Genomic DNA, 22,537 nt, shown 5'->3' with positions numbered 1-22,537 from the left:
ACGGCGAGGAGCCGGCCGCGGGTTAAGGGCTTTGCACACTTCGTCTCTGATTTTAACGCCAACTGATGAGATATATTTTAATCCCCATTTTACAGAAGAGGAAACTGAGGCCCAGAACGTTTGCGTAACTTTGTGTAATGTCATCCAGCCAGTGGCAAAACCGGGTTTACCTCAAAGGCCGCCTGACTTCAAGCCTGTACCTTCTTCTTCAGGTGTTTTCTCTGCGGGAACATCGGGGTTCTCTGCCAACCTCACTTTTGCAGCCGCCTCACTCATTCCAGGACAGAGGGAGGAAGGAGACGGCTCCCAGCCCTGGGCAGGCTGGGCCCGGCTTCAGCACAAAAGGCTCCTTGCGCGCCGACACCAGCCGCGGGCGCTAACGTGCCCAGTGGGGATGTGCCCGGGGGCGGGGGGACTGTCAGGACGCTGCTTTCTTTCCACTCCTGGCAACACGATGGAACCAGCTTCAGGGCGAGCTGTGCTCCGGCCTTCCCTGGTCACCCCTGGGGCACCTCGCGCAGGCCAGAGCTCTGAGTGCCGCCCTTTACTCCAGAAGTCCCCTCACAGAGGAGCTGGGTTCTAATTCAGCTCCAAGTGTACACTTTCTTTCGCCTTCCCTTGGTTTGCCAGGGTTACGGGGAGCTAGAAAGGGAAACCAAGCCGGTGCATCTCCCTCTACAAGGCTTAATATAGGGCAGATTTTAACCCTAGAATAACAGGACCCTCTGGAAAAGGAGCAAGCTTCTGGATCCCACCCCCCCTCTAGACACATACGCTTGTGCATGCGCACATACGCTGCATTCAACGTCAGGGGTTCACGCACCCCAAACAGATGGAGTGTGACCTGAGCAACCGCTCTCACACTGTAGATTCTGTCTCCAAGTCCCTGAAGTGCCCAGGTGGCACACTGAGACGCATTTCCCTCTGAGAAGGTGAGACAAGTTAATAAAAATGGATCTGTCTGCAGGAGGATTAACCACCTCTGTATTGTATGTTCCCCAAACATACCAGTCCATTTCCTCCCCTTCCCCTTTGCACGCTCTGTTCCCTGGCCCGGGAACACTCTTCTTCCATCTCTCTCTCTCCTGTGCCTCCTCCCCAACCCCGAGCAGGTCCTCACTCTTTCTTTAAGACCCAGCGGAAGCATCTCCTCCTCCTTGATGGGTCCCCCGTTACCCCTCATCCCAACCAGAAGGGTTACTTACTCACTTCCTGCTCAACAGCCTCGGGACTGCCCATCAGAGCCGTCCTAGTCACTGGTCCTATCACGATGTGTTACACGTGTGTCCCTTACCAGGAGCTGGGCTCCTCAAGCATGGGGGCCACACCTGGCTCATTTCTGTGACCAGAGCCCCTGGCACATAATAGATGGGCAACAAATGTTAAGAGGAGGAGTAAAAGATGGAGGAACAAGACAGAAGAAAGAAGGAAGCCTAGGTGGATAGACAGAAGGAAGGAGGGAAGGACAGAGAGAGAGAGAAGGAAGGTAGAGGGACGAACGGAAAGAAGATGGAAAAATACATGGATGAGAAGATGGATGAATGGACAGCAGGATGAACGAGTGGGAAAGAAGAAAAATGGATGGAGGGACAGAAGGCTGGCTGGCTGGAAATGACGGACTGGCGATACAGGGGGATGGATGGAGGGAGGCAGGGATCAAAGGATGGATAAAGGAGGAAAGAACGGAACGGCAAAAAGAGGAAGGGGTGGGAGAGAAAGGGAGGAAAGGAAGGTAGGAGGAAAGAACAGATGGGGGGTTCTGGAAGACCGAGAGAGGACACTAAGATAGAAGTGGGTGGGGGAAGCAAGAAAGAGGGAAGACAGGAGAAGTGAGGGCGGGGCTTTCTCTAGCAGGAATCTGCCTTGCCTTCCCCATAGCCTCTCCCTGCAGGGGGCCATGTTGAACGAACGGCAGGTCCTCCTCTGCAGCACCCAGAGCCCGAGGTCACCCCCAAGGGGGCTGTGCTCCCGAGGGCGCTCAGCCCGCTCAGCCGGGATGGATGCCGCAGGGATGGAGGCCGCCGCGCTGGATCCAGCACCGGCTTCGGTGGCGACTGCCTTGCCTGTAGAAGGCTGCAGGCTTCCCGCTTCACACGAAAGGGCTTTCAGAGCGTGCCACTCAGCGAGCCCCAGGATGGTTCCCATGCCCCACAACCCAGCGACGTTTCTGATGACGCTCCCTCCAGCGCGGATTTTGCTGCAAAACAAGCAGCTCTTGCCCTGGGCACGCTGGCCGGGAGCGGGAGAGGCAGCTGTCGACGTTTCTGCCCCAACTCCAGCGACGTGCTGTGGCTCGGGGCAGGCTGCACACCACTGTCGGCATCTTGGCCTTATCTCTGTTTTACACGTACTGTTACTGGATTATTGTAAAATCAGGGGTTGGGAAACCTAGTTTCACTTTTCTAACCCAGAGTAAGATAAATATCTAGCGATTTAAATTAAACGCTTTCCCGCGGACCGTGGATCCTGCCTTGCACAGTCCCAGTGGCACATGGAGCCACTGGCAGCGGGGCCCGTGTGCGGGCAGGTACCGGTGCCGGGCTCTGTGCTGACTGCTTTCCTCCATCTCCCACCATCAGGGCCGCCCTGGGAGGTAGGGGCTTTTCTCCTACCCATTTCACAGATGAGGGAAGGGAGGCTCAAGGAGATGGAGCGGCTTGCCCAGGTCACACAGCCAGGAGATGATGGAGCCGGGACTCAAAGGCGGGCTGAACTGATTAGAAGGCACTTGCCCGAAACTCAGGACCCACGTCTGAATCTCGGGAGACACCGCTGAACTCAGTGCCCACCTCGTCTCTGACTAGTCGGTACTGCTCCTGGGTTCTCCGTGAGCACTTCCCCCCAGGGGGTCTGGGGACCACTGATGGCAGCAGATACCTGCTTCCACCCTTGTGCCAGCTTTGGTCTGTTCTCCACCCAGCAGCCAGAGGGAGCCACCTAACCATAAGTCAGATCACCTGCCTCCCCTGCTCAAAACCTTCCGATGGCTTCTTGTCATCCTTAGAATATTATCTGAAGCCTTATGTCACTTGCCCCCTGCCCCAAGGCTCTCCACAATCCTTCTTGCTCCTCCTGCTTCTGTTGCACTGGCCTCCTCCCTGTTCCTGGAACCGGCTAACTTTGACCATGCCTCAGGGCCTTTGCACTGCTGTTCTCTCTGTCTGGCACATTCTTCACCTAGATACCCACACGGCCTGCCCCCTTACCTCCTTCAGGTCTCTGCTCAGATGTCAGGGAAGCCTTACCTAGTTATACTGAGACAAATAACCACCCCTGTGTCCGTCCCCTCCCTGACTGCTGGTCTCCCTTCGGAGCACTTTATCTGATGTTATACATCCAGTTGCTTATGGTCTGCCTCCCCAGCTGGAGGATCAATGCCTTGAGGGCGGGAGTCTTGCTGTGTGTTGTCTGCCACCGAACCCGCAGCACTGGAGGAGGGCCTGGCAAATGGGACACACTCCATCCATCGCTCCTGGGGGCGGTACCCACCCCCTAACTTACAGATGGCACTGCTGGCTCAGAGCAGAAAGGGATCCAACTTTGCTCCCTAAAGCCGATCAGGCACGCAGGAGCCGGCGGGCCTCGTGCTGGACCCCCGCAGGCCGCTGCTCCCTGGGGAGCCTCGGGAGGCTGCCCTTTAGATTCCTAGTGGGGCTCCCTGCTCCGGCAAGCAATGTGTTTTCACTTGTGCAAGTCTTAACTTCTCCATTGCGTAACATGGTTTCAATTCTGCCGAGGTGCCCCGGGGGCTTCTGGCACTAGGGACATTTTGGAAAACATTTAGAGAATAAAAACAAACTGGTTTCCCTCTGAGTAGGTCCAGCTGCTAATTAGGATCCTTCTGGAGGAGGTGCGACTTGGACTCCGGGGCCAGCGAGGAACCACAGAGGGGGTGAGGTTTCGAAGACAGCGGCCTGAAACACACGCGGGGCCCGCGGAGCACCCGGCTCTGAGCCTCAGGGTCAACCAAGAGGTACAAAGCGCCAGCCACGGGTCTGGGTGTTTACTGCAGAGCAGCTCCAGCTCAGGCATCTGCCGGTCGATGTAGCATCTTCCCTGGCGTGTGGCAGACATCTCAGACCCCGTGTGCCCCCCGCAGACAGGTGGCCTCCCCCACTGCATTCCCGAGTCTTCTCTGTTTGGCTGTCTCAGAGAATGGCGCCACCCGTCAGGCCAAGCCCAGGAGCCCCCTTGACTCCTCTCCCCCTCACTTCACGTCCAACCCATCAGCGACGCCTCTGGGTTCACAGCCATCCTGAAGCCACCTCTTCTCATCACCTGGACCCAACTCATGTTTCCTCCTTTGCTTGGATGACAGGAGCAGTCCCCTGCTGTTCTCCCTGAACCCCGCCCCCCGTCCACTCCTATTGCCCCTGCTCCACGCAGGAGCCAGAGCGGTCTTTATAAAACATAAACAGATCACACGGCTGTTCCTCACCCTGTGGTTGCCCACGGCACTTAGAATAAACTCTGCTGTCTGTGACTCGTGTCTGGCCCACACCTCCCCCTCAGGACTCATCTACCCAAGTCCCCCCGTGCTTTCACTCACTCACTCTGGTCCCTGTGGCCTTCACACTAATTCTTACCTCAGGGCCTTTGCACCTGCTGACCCCACCTCCCTAGATCTCCACCTGGCTAGCTCCTGTCATCATTCAGGCCTTGGCTCAAGTGTCACCTCCTGGAGACGCCTTCCCTGATCCCCCATCCTACCCCCTCTCCCCCATCACTCACTGTCACACCTCATTGTTTTATTTTCTTCACATCCTTTCTCGTTCATGGATTTGTGTGGTTGCTTACTGGGGATTTAGGGTGAATCAGACAGTTTTGGTCCCTGTTTTCATAGAACTAACATTCTAAGAAGGAGACAGAGAAAAACTAAATCTATGCTGGACTTTTCAACTACAAGGGCCAATAATTTCCCCCCGAGTCTTGACTACATTAGGCTCCATAAATACTCGCTGAATTCAATTGCCATGTTTCTTTTGGTTTGCTTGTAAGTTCTCTCCCTCCGGCTTTCTCCCCCGTCTCTTTTTCCCTAAGATATGAGAGGTCATTGAAAAGGAAGGCTGCATATTGCTTTTGGCTGAAGAGACAGTCCCGGGCCTGATGCTGGTGGTGTTCACCGCTCCAGAGCTCTCTTCTGTCATCGACAAGTTTCTCTGCACAGATCCTCTCTTTGAAACAGACCTTGGGCAGAGAACACCCACTGCATTTCCCAGATAGGAGGACTGAGGCCCAAATGGTTTGCCCACCTGGCCAGAACCCAAGACTGATCATTCCAGCAAGGATTTCCTCCTCTAAAACTCTCAGACTACAGACCAGAAAGGAAAACCTGTCTCCTTTGCTGATGACAAATATTAGTAATGCTCTGGGCTAGCCAGGACACATTTAGAATTTATAGTCTTCATATTTCTACTTCACAGTCTAGTCCCCGGCAATTTCCTAGATTCTGAGAAAAAATATTCCTACTGGGAAAAATAGAATTGTTCTTTCATGTACAGTTTTATTGTAGGTTACCTTTATTTTTCAATCTGTTAAACCAATAATGTGAATGTAATTTACAAAGCCAGAAGATGCCCACATTAATCCTCTTATCAGCCAAAAACCCTTCACCTTGGAGAAAGCTGCTCTTTCATGAGAGGTAAGAAATGCATTGTATTTCTCTTTTTGCTTTGGCTACCAGGGAGCTCAGAGATTAACTCTGAACTTAACTGCAGTAGTTAACCTGAGCTGAATTTTTTTTGGTATTGCGCCTTACCCTTCTCCATTATACCACTCTCTATTCCTTAGCCTTTGCTTTAATAGTTCTATTTTAAATATGTTTTCCATTTGAAATTCTTCCCAAATTTTTCTGACACAGGCTGGGCATAAACAAACGAATTAAATTTATTTCTGAAGCTGCTTTCCCCCTTTTCTCCATCTCCCTTGCCGCTGGCTTAGGGGCACAGGAGCAGATACTTTAAATAAGCGTAGTCCCTCTGCTGGCTCTCTCTCTTTGTAAAACATGTTTGCAGGAGAATGTAAATTGTTTTTAAAAGCTTCCATCCTGGCCCACCGCTAATTATTACTGACCCAGGAGGATCTGTACTAATTTGCCTTAATAAACTTATTAAACAGCAAATTTCAGGAGGAAGAAACGACACAGCCTTTATTGGATTAGTGAAGCTGCCAGTGGACATCGGCACTCGAGCAGAGCAAAGCCTGGTAACCACACGGGGAAGCCGGGGACGTGATCTGGTCGTGTGTTTCCAATCAACCGTCCCTGGCCACTGTTTTGTGCCTTCTTGGAGGTCGCTAGTGAAAGTTTCCAGCCTCCAAAGGAAGAAGGGCAAAAAGAAAAAAGAAAAGGCAGCATCTTTCACCCCAAACCAGGCGCCGGTGACCAAAGCCGCGAATATGAAGCGAAACAAGCAATTGCAAACCTCCAGGTCATTGAAGAACAGGTGCGTGTCCGCGAGATTGAAGATCATTTCCTCCATCATCAGGCCGATGCGCACGGACGTCGTGGTGTCCTGGCAGGAAGAAGGGGGACAGGCTCATGCATGGGCAGCCACTGTCAGCTCGCCGCCCCTCCCGCCCGTCCCCCTCGGAAAGGCGGTTTTGGTCTTTCCGCATCCGCACGGCTTGCACCCCGCCCAGCACACGTCTCCGTGTGGGTCAGCGTGGCCACGCTGCTCAGCCTCAGGTTTCACTTCCAGCTCTCCGTCATTTCCATCTACCCTCTTCAGTATCCAAACCTCCCCCTAAATGCCCCTGGAATTGCACCCGTGTTCAGTGTTGCAAGGACCAGAAATGGCTGTAATAAAGGGGGGCCTCTGGGAAAGCGTGCTTTCGGGGAGGCCTGAGGATTCCAGAGAAAGCAGCATAAACACTATCAACTATTGGGAGAGGGGGATGTTGGTTCCCTCCTTACACAATCTCTCCGGGCACGCTGCCTTACTTCTGGTATTTCAAAAATCAATCTTCTCCAACAAGGGGGGTTAACTATAAAAACAAACACACGAAGAATACCCACGAGGGTACATCCATACCAGGGAAAACTAGGCAGCCATTAATAAAGTGTAAGTCATGCGAGAGCTACTGATAGGAAACTACTCTGGAGAAATACAGTATTAACTAGCAAAGCACGCTGCATCACAGCAGAACCTGTAAAGCACAACTGTGCCAGGAAAGGGGCTCTTCCCTCTCTTTTCTATATACGTGGTGTGACAGACGGCATTTCTCTTTGCCCATACTGAGGGCCCTTCCTGAAGAGCTTCTCTCAGGAGGATGATACATACCAGGGGTTGCCAAACTACAGCCCATGGGCAAAATCTGGCCAGCTGCCTGTTTTTGTGTGGTTCACAAGCTAGGAATGATTTTTACTTTTTTTTTTTTTTTTTTTTTTGCTGAGGAAGATTGGCCCTGAGCTAACATCTGTGCCAATCTTCCTCTATTTTGTATGTGGGAAGCCACCACAGCATGACTTGATGAGTGGTGTGTAGGTCTGTGCCTGGGATCCGAACCCACGAACCTGGGGCCACCAAAGCGGAGGGCAAGATCTTAACTACCATGCCACCGAGCAGGCCCCAGTTTTTTACATTTTCTGATAGGTTATTGTCTACACCTGCTTTTGTGCTTTGAAGGCAGAGGTGAGTAGTCGTGACAGAGACCATATGTCCCCCAAAGACTAAAATATTTACTGTCTAGCCCTTTGCAGAAGGTCTGCCAGCCCCAGGCGTACACCCTCCCTGTGGAACTCAGACGTGACCACCTGACGTGCTTTGGCAGAGGATATCTGAGCAGAAGTTTATGTTTGTTTAAGAACCTGTGCGTGGTTCTTCCCACTTCACAAGACTAAATGTTCAGGATAAAAGCTGTTTGGTATGGGTTCCAGAGAACAGATGAGGTGGGTCAGAGCAGCAGACCATGACGGACATGTACCGTCCATGAGAAGTCGACAGGATTCTGGGGATGTTTGTTACTGCAGCCTCCCCTCAGCTATCCTGACTGATACACGTGGGAATTATGTAGCACAATGGTTCTCAACCCTGGGTGCACCCCGTGATGATTTGGGGAGCATTTAAAAATCCTCAGGCTCAGGCTGCATGGAGACTAATAAGCTCAGAATTGCTAAGGGTGGGGGTCCAGGCATCAGGAATGTTTAAAGCTCCCTGTGATTTCAATGTGCAGCCAAGCTTAAGACCCACTGGTCTAAAGGGATATATAACACAATAAGATTCCTGGTTAAAACATTTATTCAGTGCTTTCGCCGTACCACTTTATAAATATTAACTCATTTAATTCCCACAGAGCACTTTGGGGTGAGCACTATTGTTTTCCCAACTTACAGATGAGGAAGCTGAGGCTCGAGAAGCTTAGGTAGCTGGCTCAGGGACACCAGCTAGTGAGCACTGGGATTTGAACCCAAGTCATCTGGTTCCAGAGCAGCACTTCCTCTGGGGGGACTCGGAGGGGCCGGGGTTGGGAGAAGGGTGAAGCGGACCTTGAAAGGTCACTCCACACACTTCCTTTCCTGTTTGAATTTTTTAACCGGGAGGCTGAATTACTTTTCCTATAAAAATAAACAATTAACAACACAAACCCTTCTAGACCCTTAAAAAAAAAAAAAGAAGGAGCTGGTGATCTCAGCTTCTCACTCACGACTGCGAAGAATGAAGCCCAGGAACGCAGCCACGAGGAGAAACACCTCGTCAGGGCCCCGACTGCCAAAGCTTAGCACCGCCGGGGCCTGGCTGGGAGGCGGCAGGGGAGAGAATTCAGCGAACAGTGAAGAGAAAATGAGGAAAACAAAACTTTTCAGGGCCAAAAAGGGAGTCATTGTGTGACCTGGGAAAAGGTTTTGGGGGTGTTCCGATGCACTACTCAATACCCAGACCATTTCACCTCTGCCTGCTTGCACATCCCCTCCTGGCGAGGCTGTCTGAGCACCTCAGCCTCGATGGCCAGCCCTCGACGTGCTTGATGAGGAGCAAGCAGCTGCCATCCAGACTCAGCCCCCGAAAGGATTTATCTAGAAAAAGGTCCTCTCCCAGGCCAGCACATAAAACAGGAATAGCAATTACTGTATCCAGACTGGCTTATCTGTGAAAAGTCTATCTAGTTATAAGAAGGCAAACGCTCTATACTGATAAAGCGGAAATGATTTATTGATACTGGGAGGGTGTGAAGAGAAGTTTGCGTGTGGGATGGAGGCCAGGGCGAGAAAAGAGAGCTAAATCCTTATCCTCTAGCTTGGGAAGCCAGAGATCATGCCTAGAACAGAAAAAAATCAGGCAGCAGCAACATAAGCAGGTTACTTCGAAATCTGGAGGTTAGGACCAAAAGAATCACGGCGAGTTGGAACCTGTTGCCTCTGAGCAGAAAGCAAGCGTGGGAGGGGCTCACTGGGGACGGCCGTTTTTCGCAATGCTTTCCTGTGGAGAGCTACATGAGTTTTAAACTATGTGCATATATTTCTTGAATTAAAAAATTTAAAATTAAAGGGAACATACTTAGTAATTCCACTTCTTATTAGGTACCCTAGAGAAAAATCTGTGCGTGTGAACAAGGGGTGTGTAAAAAGATGTTCATTACAGAATTGTTGGTGACTAGCAAAAGATTAGAAACGATTTAGCTGTCCAGCTAAAGGAGACTAGAGAAATAAAAAGTATAATATAAAACATTAATATAATACAATCTATTTTGTACCCCATCTATCACAACCTGCCCCACAAGTAAATCTACCCTCTCAGGAACTACAACTTGCATAATCCATTACATACCTGATTCACCCCATCCTGAGCTGACCCCAAACACGTCCGTCACAGAAATGACCCACCGCCTATAAGATCTACTGGCTCTGTGGCCTCAGGCAAGTTATTATTTCAAAGCCTCGGCTTCTCCTTCTGTAAAATGGGTCCAACTTGGACTTTGTCCAGAGGATTAAATGAGATACTACAGTCATGTGTCACTTAACGATGGGGACACATCCTGAGAATGCATCGTTAGGCAATTTTGTCATTGTGCAAACATCACAGAGTGTACTTACGCAAACCTACATGGGATAGCCTACTGCACACCTAGGCTGTGTGGTCCTCATCTTATGGGACCACCGTCACATACGCGGCCCGCTGTCAACCGAAACATTGTTATGCGGTGCATGACTACATATTCACACGATGAAAAATTAAGTTCAGTTGAAAGAAATGAACCAGATCTCCATGTATTAACATGAACACATCAAAAAAAATATTGAGTGAAAGTAAGTTTTCTGAAAGTTACATACTGCATGTAATTAGCATTTATTAGAAACACGTAAAATGTTATTACATATTTTCCATGGGCATTTCTAGATTATAAATACCTGGGAGGACATACCCAGAGTCAGAACACTAATTACTTCTGGAAGGCAGAGAGGAGAGACTGGAATTAGAGATGATGATCAAAGTGAACTTTAGCATCGTCTAGAGTATTCTAAAAACTTTTTAAAGGAGAAGAGATTCAAACATTTATTGTGTAATTAAAAATTAAAACAAAATTTTAAAGACACTTGAACGTTTCTGGGGAGAATCTTTAAAATACCCGTCAACTCCCTGAGGTTTCTCGTTACGTCAGGTTTTCCTAAAATCTGTGTGCATGTTGCCTTTTGGAGTGTTTTAAACTGTGCAGGTGGGACCTCCTTCCAAGGAACTTGATAAAAACTAGTTGTGCAGGGGCAGAAAAGTCTGGAATAGCCTAAGAGAAGCACAAACTGTTAGCGGGGCCAGACCCCTTTATCCAAGTAGAAAATGCTTTTCCAGGGTTGCAAAGACTGAGAAACTAAGAAAAAAGAAAAATGGGTGGAGACTGAGCGTTAATTAATGTGAAATACATCTGGAGCGAGGGCAGGAAGGAAGCCATTGGTTCCATCTCCCGCTGCCTGCGGAACGGGTCCCTAATACACTCCGTCAACACACCGCCCTGGCCTGTTGGCTTCGGTCACTCTGGGCAGCTTTGAGGGGAGGACCCCCTCTCTGACCTCGCATGGCTCCTGGTCAAATAAAGCCTAAAACGTGGGCCCTTCACACAATGGTCTTCAGCCACTGACCCACTCGTATCCACTCGGATGGCTCGACCACCTAACCCTGCAGTGATGACTAAGTGAGACAGCACTCGTGTCAGCACCTAGCCGGGTATGCAGCAGGCACTCCACGAGCGTTGGTTATCGTCCAAACCCCCCAGTCCACTTCCTCGCACCCTTAAGCAAAGAGCTTGTTTCTGTAAACCCAGCAGAAGCACCCCAAATCAAATGGTACTTTGCGACAGCACCATCTCACATGAAAACTATTTTCTTAATCATTACATACTCTTTGGATTAAAAAGAAAATCAGTGGTTAATTTCCTAAACAAGCAACAGCAGAAACAGATTGCTTTTAAAAAATGATCAATTTAAACGAGAAGGGAGAACTGAGAAAAGGGGGTTTTTCCACAACAGGCTTCAATTTGTAAGCCAACCGTCGAAGGGCTGTGCTGGGGGCGGGTGGGGCTGGGTGGATGGAATGTCATCCTTGTTTGACTCGAGAGTTTGTGGGTGGTTCTCAGAACCCCAGGGGAGGCACAAATCAGACTAAGGTTCTGTAGATGGTTTCAATGCGCTCTAATGTTCCACAGATTTCTCAGGGCTCGGTTTTGAAGACGGGGAGGTGAGCTGTGCGTGCATGCATTTAGGAGGCTGATGAGGGGGCTCCGAGCACTGGAACCCCCCTTGAGGCAGATGCTGTGGATCTGGATGCGGCTCCGTAACCTAATTATTACGCATTCTTGCTGAAGTCTCTTAATTAGAGGAGGATGGAGGGGGCCTTTCGCCATATGGGTGGCTCTAAGACCTGCCTCGGGCATCAGTGAGTTATCTTGTGACGTATGGTTGTATTTCCCGGAAGGAGGAGAGAGGGTAAGAGCATAAAAAAGAAAGTCTTTCCTAAAACGAAATTCATCTGACGTCAAATAAACACGAAGGGAGAAAACGGTCTGTGTATTCGTGGAGGCGTCAAAATCTGAATGCGGAAGTTATTCAGGGTTAAATAAGACGACAGCAGTTGTCCTCTGAGTGTCTCCACCATCCCCAACTTTACGAGGTCCCCCGGTGAAGCTGCGTTCTTAGAGCTTTACCCCCAGTCCCTGCAGAGTGGGAAATATTCACCACTGTCATTTCAAAAGGAGTCCGGGTTTTACAAAAAAAGTTGTTCTAATGAAATCACAACTCTATTGGTCCATTTTAGAATTTCCACACTATTTATAGAGCATCACAACCCTTTGAACAAAAGGCACAACCTCATTTCAACCTGAAATGGGCTACGTCACTGGGGTCCTTTAGGTTCCTCCACAGCTGGCTGAGTGATGATGATAATAGCCAGGCTTCAAGAGCCTGGGAGTCGGGGTTCAGACGGTGGGCTCTGAACCTCAGCCAGTTCCACCTCTTAACCAGCTGGGTGACCTTGTGCAAGTTACTTAACCTTTGTGTGCCTCAGTTTCTTATCTATAAAATGGGGTTATTTACCTTTTAGGGTTAATATAAACATTAAATGAATTTTTCAAAGTGCACATAATAATCCTTTTAGTGAAAGTTTACTTTAATGACCAACGTTAAGAAAGAGAAAAGAATGGAAGAAACACAACAGAATCCAGGGGGCGTGGTTGACTGTGGCCCACTGTCTGTTTTTGTAAATAAAGTTTTAGTGGAACACGGCAACACCCATTTGTTCACTTAACGTTTATGGCTGCTTTTGTGCTACAGCAGCAGAGTTGAGAGCCACTACAGAGCCTAGCCTAAAGCCTAAGATATTTATTATCCCTTTTAGAAAAAGTTTGCCAACCCCTAGATTAGACGGTGAAATATCAGAGCACGTCACGTGCAATAATGGTGACCTTCTATTTCAGCTGGAGTGCGTGCGTGTGGGTGAGTTGGGTCATGATGTAAAATGTGTTTCTTACTGTGACTGCGTTAAAAAAAAAAAATAAAACCAGTGAGTTAATGACTGTTAAAGAGCTTAGAACCACGCTTGGAAAACAGTAAATGCTGAATAAATGTTAGTTTAATGACAGCTACTATTTATATTGCTATTTCTGTTATTACTGAGTGACTTGCTTGTGGTTACTCAATACGTGAGAGGCAGTGTTGGGACTGGAACTCAGGTCTGATCTGACTCCAGATTCCCTAATCCTCTGGTGATGCCACAATGCTTGTTATGGCTTCTTCACTTCGCGGGAGTGTCTGCCTTCCGTGGCTCAGATGCACTAGGCCTCTGTGCTATCTGGCGGTCTCCATTTAACTGATTCCCTTCCGAGTCCCTGCTGTGAAGACTCAGAGGCTGTCTGTGCAGGAAAGGGTTAACTGAGCAGGCCTGGGTTGCTCCAACCCTGCAAATTCCTAAAAAAGGTCTGTCTTCAAGACTTGCCTTTGGCTGCTCGGGGTAGATGAGCTCTGAGCCCTCAGGCCACGCAGTCCTGGTGGATCAGAAAGTTGATGCTGACAATGCGATTTATGGTGAAGGCTTGTTTTTGTTCTGGGGGCCTGGAGTCTGAGTAGCTGAGGTCAGTCCTGCAGGGGCTGCATGCCTATGTCACTGACCCCAATAAGACCCTGGACACCAAGGCTCAGGTGACCTCCCCGGTTGGCAACACTTGGCACGCGCTGCCGCACATCAGTGCTGGGAGAATTAAGTGGGGTGTCTGTGCTTCCTGGGAAAGGACACGTGGAGGGTTGTGCCTGGTCTCTCCTGGACTTTATTCTGTATGCCTTTCCCTGTGCTGATTTTAATGTGCATCCTTTCACTGTAGTAAACCGTAACCATGAGTATAACAGGTCTGAGTCCTGTGGGTCTTTCTAGTGACTCATCGACTCATCGGGTGGTCTTGGGAGCCCCCAACATAGTGTCTTCATTAGACACCTTGAAAAAACACCAACTGGTCCGCAAAAGGGGCAGCATGATATTGTGGAGATCCCTGATGTCTCTGGGAATGAACTTTCATGCCTGTGAACTAGCACTTAATAATTTTTAGTAAAAATAATACCCATCATTGGCCTTCCAGGACGATCTCATAACCTAGGCCTGAACAGAATCACGGATACTGGTCCAGGGATGGTCATGTGGCCAATGGAGCCAATGAGAATTGGCCTTAGGACTTTAGCTCTAACTCCTGGGACAGAGGCCCCCCTTACCCCTGGGGTGGCTGAGCAGGTAGAAGGCAAGCTGGAGGATGCTGTAGCCGTCCATCAGCACGGAGAGCTCCCTGACAGCGCACACAGATGCACGGGAAATTATTGGGGATTGGATCCCACGGTTCCCGAAGTCTACTTCTGGACATTTTGGTTACATGAGCCAATAAATGTTCACTTTTGGCTTGAACTCATGGGCACTGAGTGTCTGTCACTCATAATCCAAAGTTTCGTGACTCCGCCTGCCACCCCCCCATGTCCCTGCAAAAAACAGATGTTTCCAACATTGGCAACGTCCCGTGGGCAAGCTCAAGCGATCCTACACATCTTAGCAATGATCAAGCATCACCAGGCAGCACTTCAGAAAGACTGAAGGGCTTCTCTTCCGCTGGCTCCTCCGACTCCCCGCCCCGAGGTGGTATAAGCCACGTCCACGGAAGGGTCTGAGAGCAACAATCTCTCCTTCACACAAGCATTGCCTGCTGGGCAGATGGCTTCCCCCAAAGGACCAGCACAAACGGCCTCCACCTTCACAAGAGGTGCATGAAGCGGCCACAGGCAACAAGCTACCAGAAGCAACGTGGCTGGGAGCATCACCTGTGCAGTCCGCAGGACCCAGGTTCAAATCCCGGGGCTGCCATTCCTCCGGGACATGACCCTGGACGAGATGGTCACCCTCCCCGGGCCTCAGTTTCCTCATCTGAATACAAGCAGTGAATCCCTTCCAGGGCTCCTGGAGGATAACGCACGTGACGGGACCTGCTCCTGTTGCTTAGTTATCACAGTCGGCCCTCTGGGTCTGTGGGTTCTGCATCCCAAGATTCAACCAACTTCGGATCGAGAGGCCTACCATGGTTGCGTCTGTAGTGAACACGTACAGACTTTTTTTCTTGTCATTATTCCCTAAGTGATAGAGTATAACAACTATTTACACAGCATTTACATTGTATTAGGTATTGTAAGTAACCCAGAGATGCTCTAAAGTATCCTGGAGGATGTGCACAGGTTATATGCAAATACTACGCCATTTACATGAGGGATTTGAGCATCCGGGGATTTCGGTACCCTGGAGGGTGGTTCCTGGAACCGATTCCCTGTGGTTATCCCCATGCAATAGTTTAACCCGGTATTTTTCAAAACCATGACCTTTCTTGTAACACCTTTGCAAGTTTTGCCACACTGCAGAGCAACCATGTTAATTTAACCAAGTATTTTCCTTTAGTTCAATTACCTCCCCGCCTTTTTAAACTTAAACGCATTTAGTTTTAGAAAGTTGTCACGACCATAACGGCAAACCTGCTCCACTCCCCATGATCAGAAGGTAACCGTGAAGACAATATGCACCAGGTTCCCACGGCTGCCTTTTCCAGCTTCTAGAGGCTGCCTGCATTCCTTGGCAGGTGGTCCCCCCACGCCAGCCCCTTGCTTCTGTCCTCCTATCTCCTACTACCCACTCTGATCTCCTGCCTCCCTCTTCTGGGGACCCTTGTGATGACATTGGGAGGACTTAATCACATCTGCCTAGTCTCTTTTTTTTTTTGAGGAAGATTAGCCCTGAGCTAACTACTGCCAATCCTCCTCTTTTTGCTGAGGAAGACTGGCCCTGAGCTCACATCCGTGCCCATCTTCCTCTACTTTATATGTGGGACGCCTGCCACAGCATGGCTTTTGCCAAGCGGTGCCATGTCCGGGATCCAAACTGGCAAACCCTGGGCCGCCGAGAAGCGGAACGTGTGCACTTAACCGCTGCCCCACCGGGCTGGCCCCTGCCTACTCCCTTTTGCCATATGAGGTAACATTCACAGGTTCTGGGGACTAGGACGTGGACATCTTTCGGGGGCCACTGGGCTGCCTTCCACAGCATGCAACGACAAAATGACGAAGTGCTGCTCTTCTGGGCACCTCGGCTCCTGCACCAGGTTTTAGAGCAGGAATTCTCAGCAGAGGTGGCACCTCCTCCTAGGGAGTAATCTGGAAATTTTGGGGGGCATTTTGGGTTGTCATAGTAACTAGGGGGAGCCCTGTTTGGGGGTGTGCGGTATCGTGATTTTCCATAAGAAGTACGTATTTGGTCTTTGTGTGTGTTTCTGGCACAAAGCTCCTAAAACCCTTGGAATTTGCTTAGCGATGAGAGTGATGACGGAGAAAGGAGTGTCTTTGCCATTCATAACGAGCCCCTCCAACCACACCGAGTTTACCTAACCAGGTGACTTCTGGAAAGGCCCTAAGGATGGGCGCCGGTTGCCGGGAAACCAACCATGTGATTAGGGGGTTGGAACTTTCAGCCATGCCCCTTGACCTGGGCGGGGCGAGAGGGGTTGGAGACGGAGTTCAATCGCCAATGGCCAATGATTTCACCCATCATGCCTCTGTCAGGAAGCCTCCATAAGAATCCACTTTTCCTACTAGCCAGAACAGCTCTGGATTTTCTTCCTTCTCTTAAATGCAGCCTTTTCCAGGAGAAGGAGGAACCTGCGAACGATCCTTCCTTACGTCTTCTCTCGTGGCCATGCCTGAGTATTTACATATTGAAATAAAACAAATTTTCTTTCTTTCCTTTAAATTACAGTTAGGAAATTATATTCTTTTTTTTTTTTTCAAAGTAGTGACTGGGTGGGCTACATTATTTAGATTTTCATTTTAGGGTAGTAAATGGGGCATTTCAAGTTATTTATTTTAAAAAGGGGCTTTGGATGTGTGATAAAGGTGAAATCTTCTGCTTTAGGAAAACCTGGGAGCTGAGGAAGTGACTCAGATCCTGATGCCAAGGGCCACCACTGCCGGCCATCCCATTGTCTGTTGGAGGCAGTTTACTCTGGTTGTGGGGGGGCCATGCACCCCAGTGACTGCAGGTCACAAAGGCACCTGGCTCGTCCCCACATGTCACTTTCTCCTTAGACCTCAACTTCCTGGTTTCTTCAGAAGCAAGGGATTAAGAGACATTTCCCCCAAATAAAATACTCATTCTCAGAGCTCTCCTGGTTTCGAGCGCCTGCTGTGTGCTGGGCCCTTCGCCTGTGTCGTGTCATTTCCCTTATTTCCAAGGGGCCTTAAGTTCGTCACTGAGACAAGGAGACAGGGAAGCAGGAAGAGAACAAGCGCAGCTGGGTGCTGGGCTACGTATAAAGACAGCAAGCTTCTCTCCCCCAAATCTATTGTCTACTCGGCAGCCAGAGTGACCTTTTTTTTTTTGTTGAGGAAGATTAGCCCCTGAGCTAACTTCTGCCACTAATCCTCCTCTTTTTGCTGAGGAGGACTGGCCCTGAACTAACATCCATGCCCATCTTCCTCTACTTTATATGTGGGACGCCTACCACAGCATGGCTTCACAAGCGTTGCGTAGGTCTGCACCCGGGATCTGAACCAGCAAACCCCATGCCGCCAAAGTGGAACGTGCAAACTTAACCGCTGTGCCATGGGGCCGGCCCTCAGAGTGACCTTTTTAAAACAAAAACCAGAGCCATCCTTCCTCATATAAAACCCACTAGCTTGCCCTGGCCCTCTGAGGAAAGCCGACATCCTTCAGTGGCCACCACCTACTTGTCCACTCCAACCCACCTCTCTGCTCCTTGAACTTGCCAAACTCACTCCTGCCTCAGGGCCTTTGCACTTGCGGTTTCTCTATCTGGAATTTCCTTTCCCCAGGTGCTTTCACGTCTGACACCTTTGTGACTTTCAGTTCCCACTTTCAGTGCCAGAAAGGCCTTCTCTAACCATTCCATCTAAAGTAACCCAGACACCGACCCCCAACTCATTCTACATCCCATTACTTGCTATAGGAATAACATTTATCATTATTGGAAATAATCTTTCTTATTTATGATTTTTAGTGCTTCTCCCTCAACCACAAGGCAAGCTCTGTGAGAGCTACTACTGTGTCCCTTGTCCCTGGAACGTACCTCACTGCACAGAGGATGCTCAGTGAAATACTTTTTAAATGAATACTGGAGCGCGTATGAGCTCCACATTACCACCTTTCCTCCTCAAATTCTCTCTTCCCTGTTTTACAGATAAATCAAGACTTGAAGTCATGAAGTGACTTGTCCAGGGTCACCCTGCTCATAGGCAGCAGAGCTGGGATTCAAACCCAGGACTACCTAAGAAACCAAAATCTTAACCATTTTACTCACATAATATGTCTCCACAAGATTAATAACATAAAGTATTTTATTAGGGAAAAGAAGCTTAAGGCAGATTATAATCAGATTTTTTTTGGGGGGGGGGGGAAATGCCTGATTTAAAACTGTTGACGTCTACTTTTAATGAAATAAATGGTTCCTTTAATTAAATTACACTTCGAAAGTTGGGAGAAATGACCAGCAGCTGCCAGGTGGAAACCAGCCCTGACTCATTTCTCAAATCTCAGGCTGGCCTCCTTTCTAATAACTGCTGGGCTTCCGAGAGGATGAAAGAGAAGCCTGGGGGCCAAAGAATCTCCCCTTATTGCCTCTGAACATTGTGCCTTTCATTTCCTGGACTCGATGTGGAAAAGCCGAGTTCCCCGGTAAATCTCTCATTCCGCGGCTGCCCTCCTCCGGGCCCCCACAGCCAGGAGTGGCTCTGTGGGAACCAGACACCTCGGCCGGCGAGACTGGAAACCAGATCGCTCGAGCCGGCCTGCATGGCTCCCAGTCCCTGCTCTGTCAACCCCCCTCCCCCACTGGTAGCCCATAAGTTTTTAGGATGTCATCGCAGGAGTCAGGAAGAGGTGTGTTGTGGGAAGACCCATTTTGGTAACTAACTTCAGGCCCTTTTTGGATGCATTCATGGCATCGAACGCAATGTTTCCAAAAGTCATTTTCAGGAAAAACCTACTCTGTGAACACCATCTTGTTCTCACAGTGAGCTCAGTGGGCTGCTTCCCGGGGGCCGGCTGTTCCACCCTTCCTGGGGGGTGGCAGATGGAAGGCCACCGTCAGTCCTTCGAGATGAGGACAGGAAGCCCACCGTCTTTACCCCATGATGCTGGAATTCTGAGCTCTGACGCGTGAACCCCATTCCAGTCTCTGAGGCCCCCGGCCCAGGGGAAGCCCTCCCCGAGTGTGGGCCTCTTCCCTGCTCCAAGGGCATCTCCAAGAATCCGCGGGGAAAGGAGGGGAGTCTTGGTGGCTCCAAAGACGCATCTGGGGATTTCTGAACACTTCTCTCAGCACACAGCTGCCTGGATGACGAAACCAGTTAACCTGCTTCCTGCCCCCCACGAGGCACTGTCTTAAGGACACTTGTATAATAAATGAGCAGAGGCTGACGTTTGGGAATTTGGGGAGTGGTCTGCAAATATTCACGCCCTGGCAAGTTCATCAGTAGCTAATTTTGGGGTGAGAGCTCTTAGCTCCTTAGATGTGTTTTTGAAAAACTTTTGGTGGCATGGTTAACAGTCAAAATCACTAAGATACTTTATTATTTTTTTCCTTTTTGCTGAGGAAGACTGTCCCTGAGCTAACATCCGTGCCCATCTTCCTCTGTTTTGTATGTGGGATGCCGCCACAGCATGGCTTGATGAGCAGTGTGTAGGTCCGCGCCCGGGATCTGAACCGGCGAACCCCGGGCCGCAGAAGTGGAGCGCACAAACTTAGCCACTGTGCTACCAGCCCCGGCCCCAACACTTACTTATTTCTAAAGAAGAGTTTGGCCCAGTGCATCAGGGAAACTGATAGGTGGGTGCATGAACATTGCTTTTGCGTGTTTCCAGAACGCCTCTAGAACAAAAGATCTGAGCATCCCATAAATCAGGGTTTTTCACCCTCTGCACTGTTGACGTTTTGAGCCTGCTCCTTCTCTGCCCGGGGGCTGTCCTGTCCATTGGAGGGTGTTTACAGCACCTGTGGCCTCTACCCACCAGATGCCAGGAGCACCCCGCTTCCCAGCGGTGACAACCATAAATGTCCCCAGACAGTGCCACATGTCCCCAGGAGGACAAAATTACCCCCTGCTCTAAATCTTCTTAAAATAATGAAAAGGCTTGTCCTTAGTGTTAGGCAATCAACTTTGCAATTACAGAGCGGGCAAGCTTATTAATGAAGCCAGCTTTCTAACTAAGTGACGAGCTCAATTAAAAATAAAAGTTAGGGGGCTGGCCCTGTGGCTGAGTGGTTAAGTTCACGCGCTCCGCTTTGGTGGCCCAGGGTTTTGCCAGTTCGGATCCTGGGTGTGGACATGACACTGCTCGTCAGGCCACGCTGAGGCGGCATCCCACATGCCACAACTAGAAGGACTCACAACTAAAAATACACAACTATGAACTGAGAGGATTTGGGGAGAAAAAGCAGAAAAATAAATAAATAGATAAAAATCAGAATCTCCCAACCAGCTGAGTGGACGGTGCAGCTTTCCTGTCCCAGTATCAGAACCACGGCCACTGCCAGACAGCTGTCTGCAAACCCCAGCTCTGCCCCTCCTCCTGGACGGTGTGGCACTTTGGACAAGTCGCTGTGCCTTGTCTCCTTGTCCGTACAACGTGTGTAAGAGCAGCACAGACCTCTTAAAGTGACGGTGAGAGTCATGGAGCCGACACAGGGCGGGACCAGCTGGGGGCTGGGCTGGGAGCAAGCACTCCTGGCAGCTGAGTCATTTTCTTGCACAGTACTTGTCCCTTCTCAGCTGCCACTGGAAGGGAAGGTCAGGGTATCGCGGGGCAGGAGGCTGGCTTGGCAGTTTCGGATCTCAGCTCTTCCCTCCTCCTCTCAGCACCCAGACCTCGAGCCAGGCTTGCGGCTCAGCGGGACCCCTGTCTGGGCTTGCCGACTTTTGCTGCGAAGGGCAGACCTGCCCACTCTGGAGACGGGGCGCAAACACGGGTAGCCTGCCACCTGTGCTGGCCTCGCTTTTCTTCTGTGTCGCCGACCCCGACGTCCCCAATTTCAGGACAATGCGCTCCTGCAGCCACTCTGGAATGGAGACCTCGCTCCCTCTCTCTCTTTTAAAGAAAAAACCCACAAACACACAAAACCAATCAAAGCCATCACACCATGGAAGCCAACTGGGCCTTCAAAAAAATCACCGCCTGGTAGCTGTTTACAAGCTGAACAAATAATGACTCTGCCACAAGGAAGCAAAGTATTAATTAAAGCTATTCACAGAGCCAGCCTCGCCATTCTGTGGGGTTTATCTCTTGGAAGAGTCAGCCAGAGGTTAGGGCCGGATTAACACACAATGGAGGGCTCTGCCAGTCACATCTCCTCCTTGTGGCTGGCTTCTAATAATAAAGTTGTCATTAAAAGAAAGAATTTAATGGTTCTAATTAGGTTTAATTACTTGGAAACTCTTGGAAAAGAGATCAGCATGTTTGAAAGAGGAAGACAAGAAAATGATGGTTGTAAAGAAAAAATAGGTTGATTCGCATGTTTAAACAGCAGAGCTAAAAAAAAAAAACAAAACCACTCAGCTTCTTTGGCAGTTTCAGAGAACAGAGAAAACAGGAAAGATCTTCCGGGCTCAGCAATGGGTCTATTTGCATTAACAAGAGCTTGAGCGAAAAAACCAGAGGACGAATCCCGTCATCACTGAGTCACCGGAGAGGAAAACCGACGACAAATGACAAAATCTCGGTCAAAGTCCAGGGAGCGGAGACGTCTAACTGGCTCCTCGTTTGGGGTTTTACGCAACTACACAGACTCTCAGATATTTTTTTATCCTTTGAAAAATGTCTTTCAGCTGGAGGTGTCCAGCTGCTGTCAAAGCATTTTCTGAGGATGTCAATTTAAAGGCAAAAAAATAATAAATAGATAACCGGAGCTGTGATGGTGGAGGAGGGGGCCCAACTGTCTCGGAGGGTCCCAGCAGAGGGGGCTCCCGGGACTGGGGACTTCGAGCGCCGAAACTGGGAAAATTCCAGACAGTTCCAGATGAGGTGATGGCTCTGACGTGGGTCACGGCCCAGGACGGAGGGGCGTCTGACACAGGGAGACCAGCGCGATCAGCGAAGTTCCTGCAAGTGACTGCAACAGGGCCCGACCCCTGCAAGGGCTCGCTGCTTCTGTTGCACTGACCACGCCCTCCCGCCATCCCTGCATCCTCAGGAGCTGGTTCCCCGGTCCTTCCACAGAGAGGACCTTCTCCCCCAGCCGGCAACGCGCTTCTACAGATGCAGTTTTTAAAAAGATATTCATCTATGATTACATTTATTATTCATTTATTCTACAAAAACTGTTTCCTACCTAGCAGCAGGATTAGCTCATTTAATCCTCCCCCGGGGACCCTATGAAGTGAGTTTTATTGCTATTCTATCCATGCTACTGAGATGGAAACTGAGGCACAGGGAGGCAAAGTGGCCTGCCTGAGGTCACACAGCTAGGGGAGTGGAGCTGGCCTGAATTTGAGCATCTGGCTCTGGAGCCCCCCCAGACCAGAGGTGGGGGAGCT

General features: G+C 49.8%; 1 protein-coding gene across 2 annotated transcripts in view; it reads right to left on the bottom strand.

Moving 5' to 3' along the window:
• The window catches only part of EYA2 (EYA transcriptional coactivator and phosphatase 2), a 253,768-nt gene that overhangs the window by 40,428 nt on the left and 190,803 nt on the right, over positions 1-22,537 (bottom strand). For both annotated transcript variants that reach the window (XM_023626655.2, XM_070247876.1), the window contains exon 10: positions 6,423-6,512. In XM_023626655.2, the coding sequence (XP_023482423.2) occupies positions 6,423-6,512 (90 nt within the window). The remainder of the gene's footprint in view (positions 1-6,422; positions 6,513-22,537) is intronic.

The sequence above is a fragment of the Equus caballus genome, chromosome 22 (genome assembly GCF_041296265.1).
Source record: "Equus caballus isolate H_3958 breed thoroughbred chromosome 22, TB-T2T, whole genome shotgun sequence".
Classification (NCBI taxonomy): Eukaryota; Metazoa; Chordata; class Mammalia; order Perissodactyla; family Equidae; genus Equus; species Equus caballus.
This window is presented reverse-complemented; position numbering and strand designations above follow the sequence as displayed.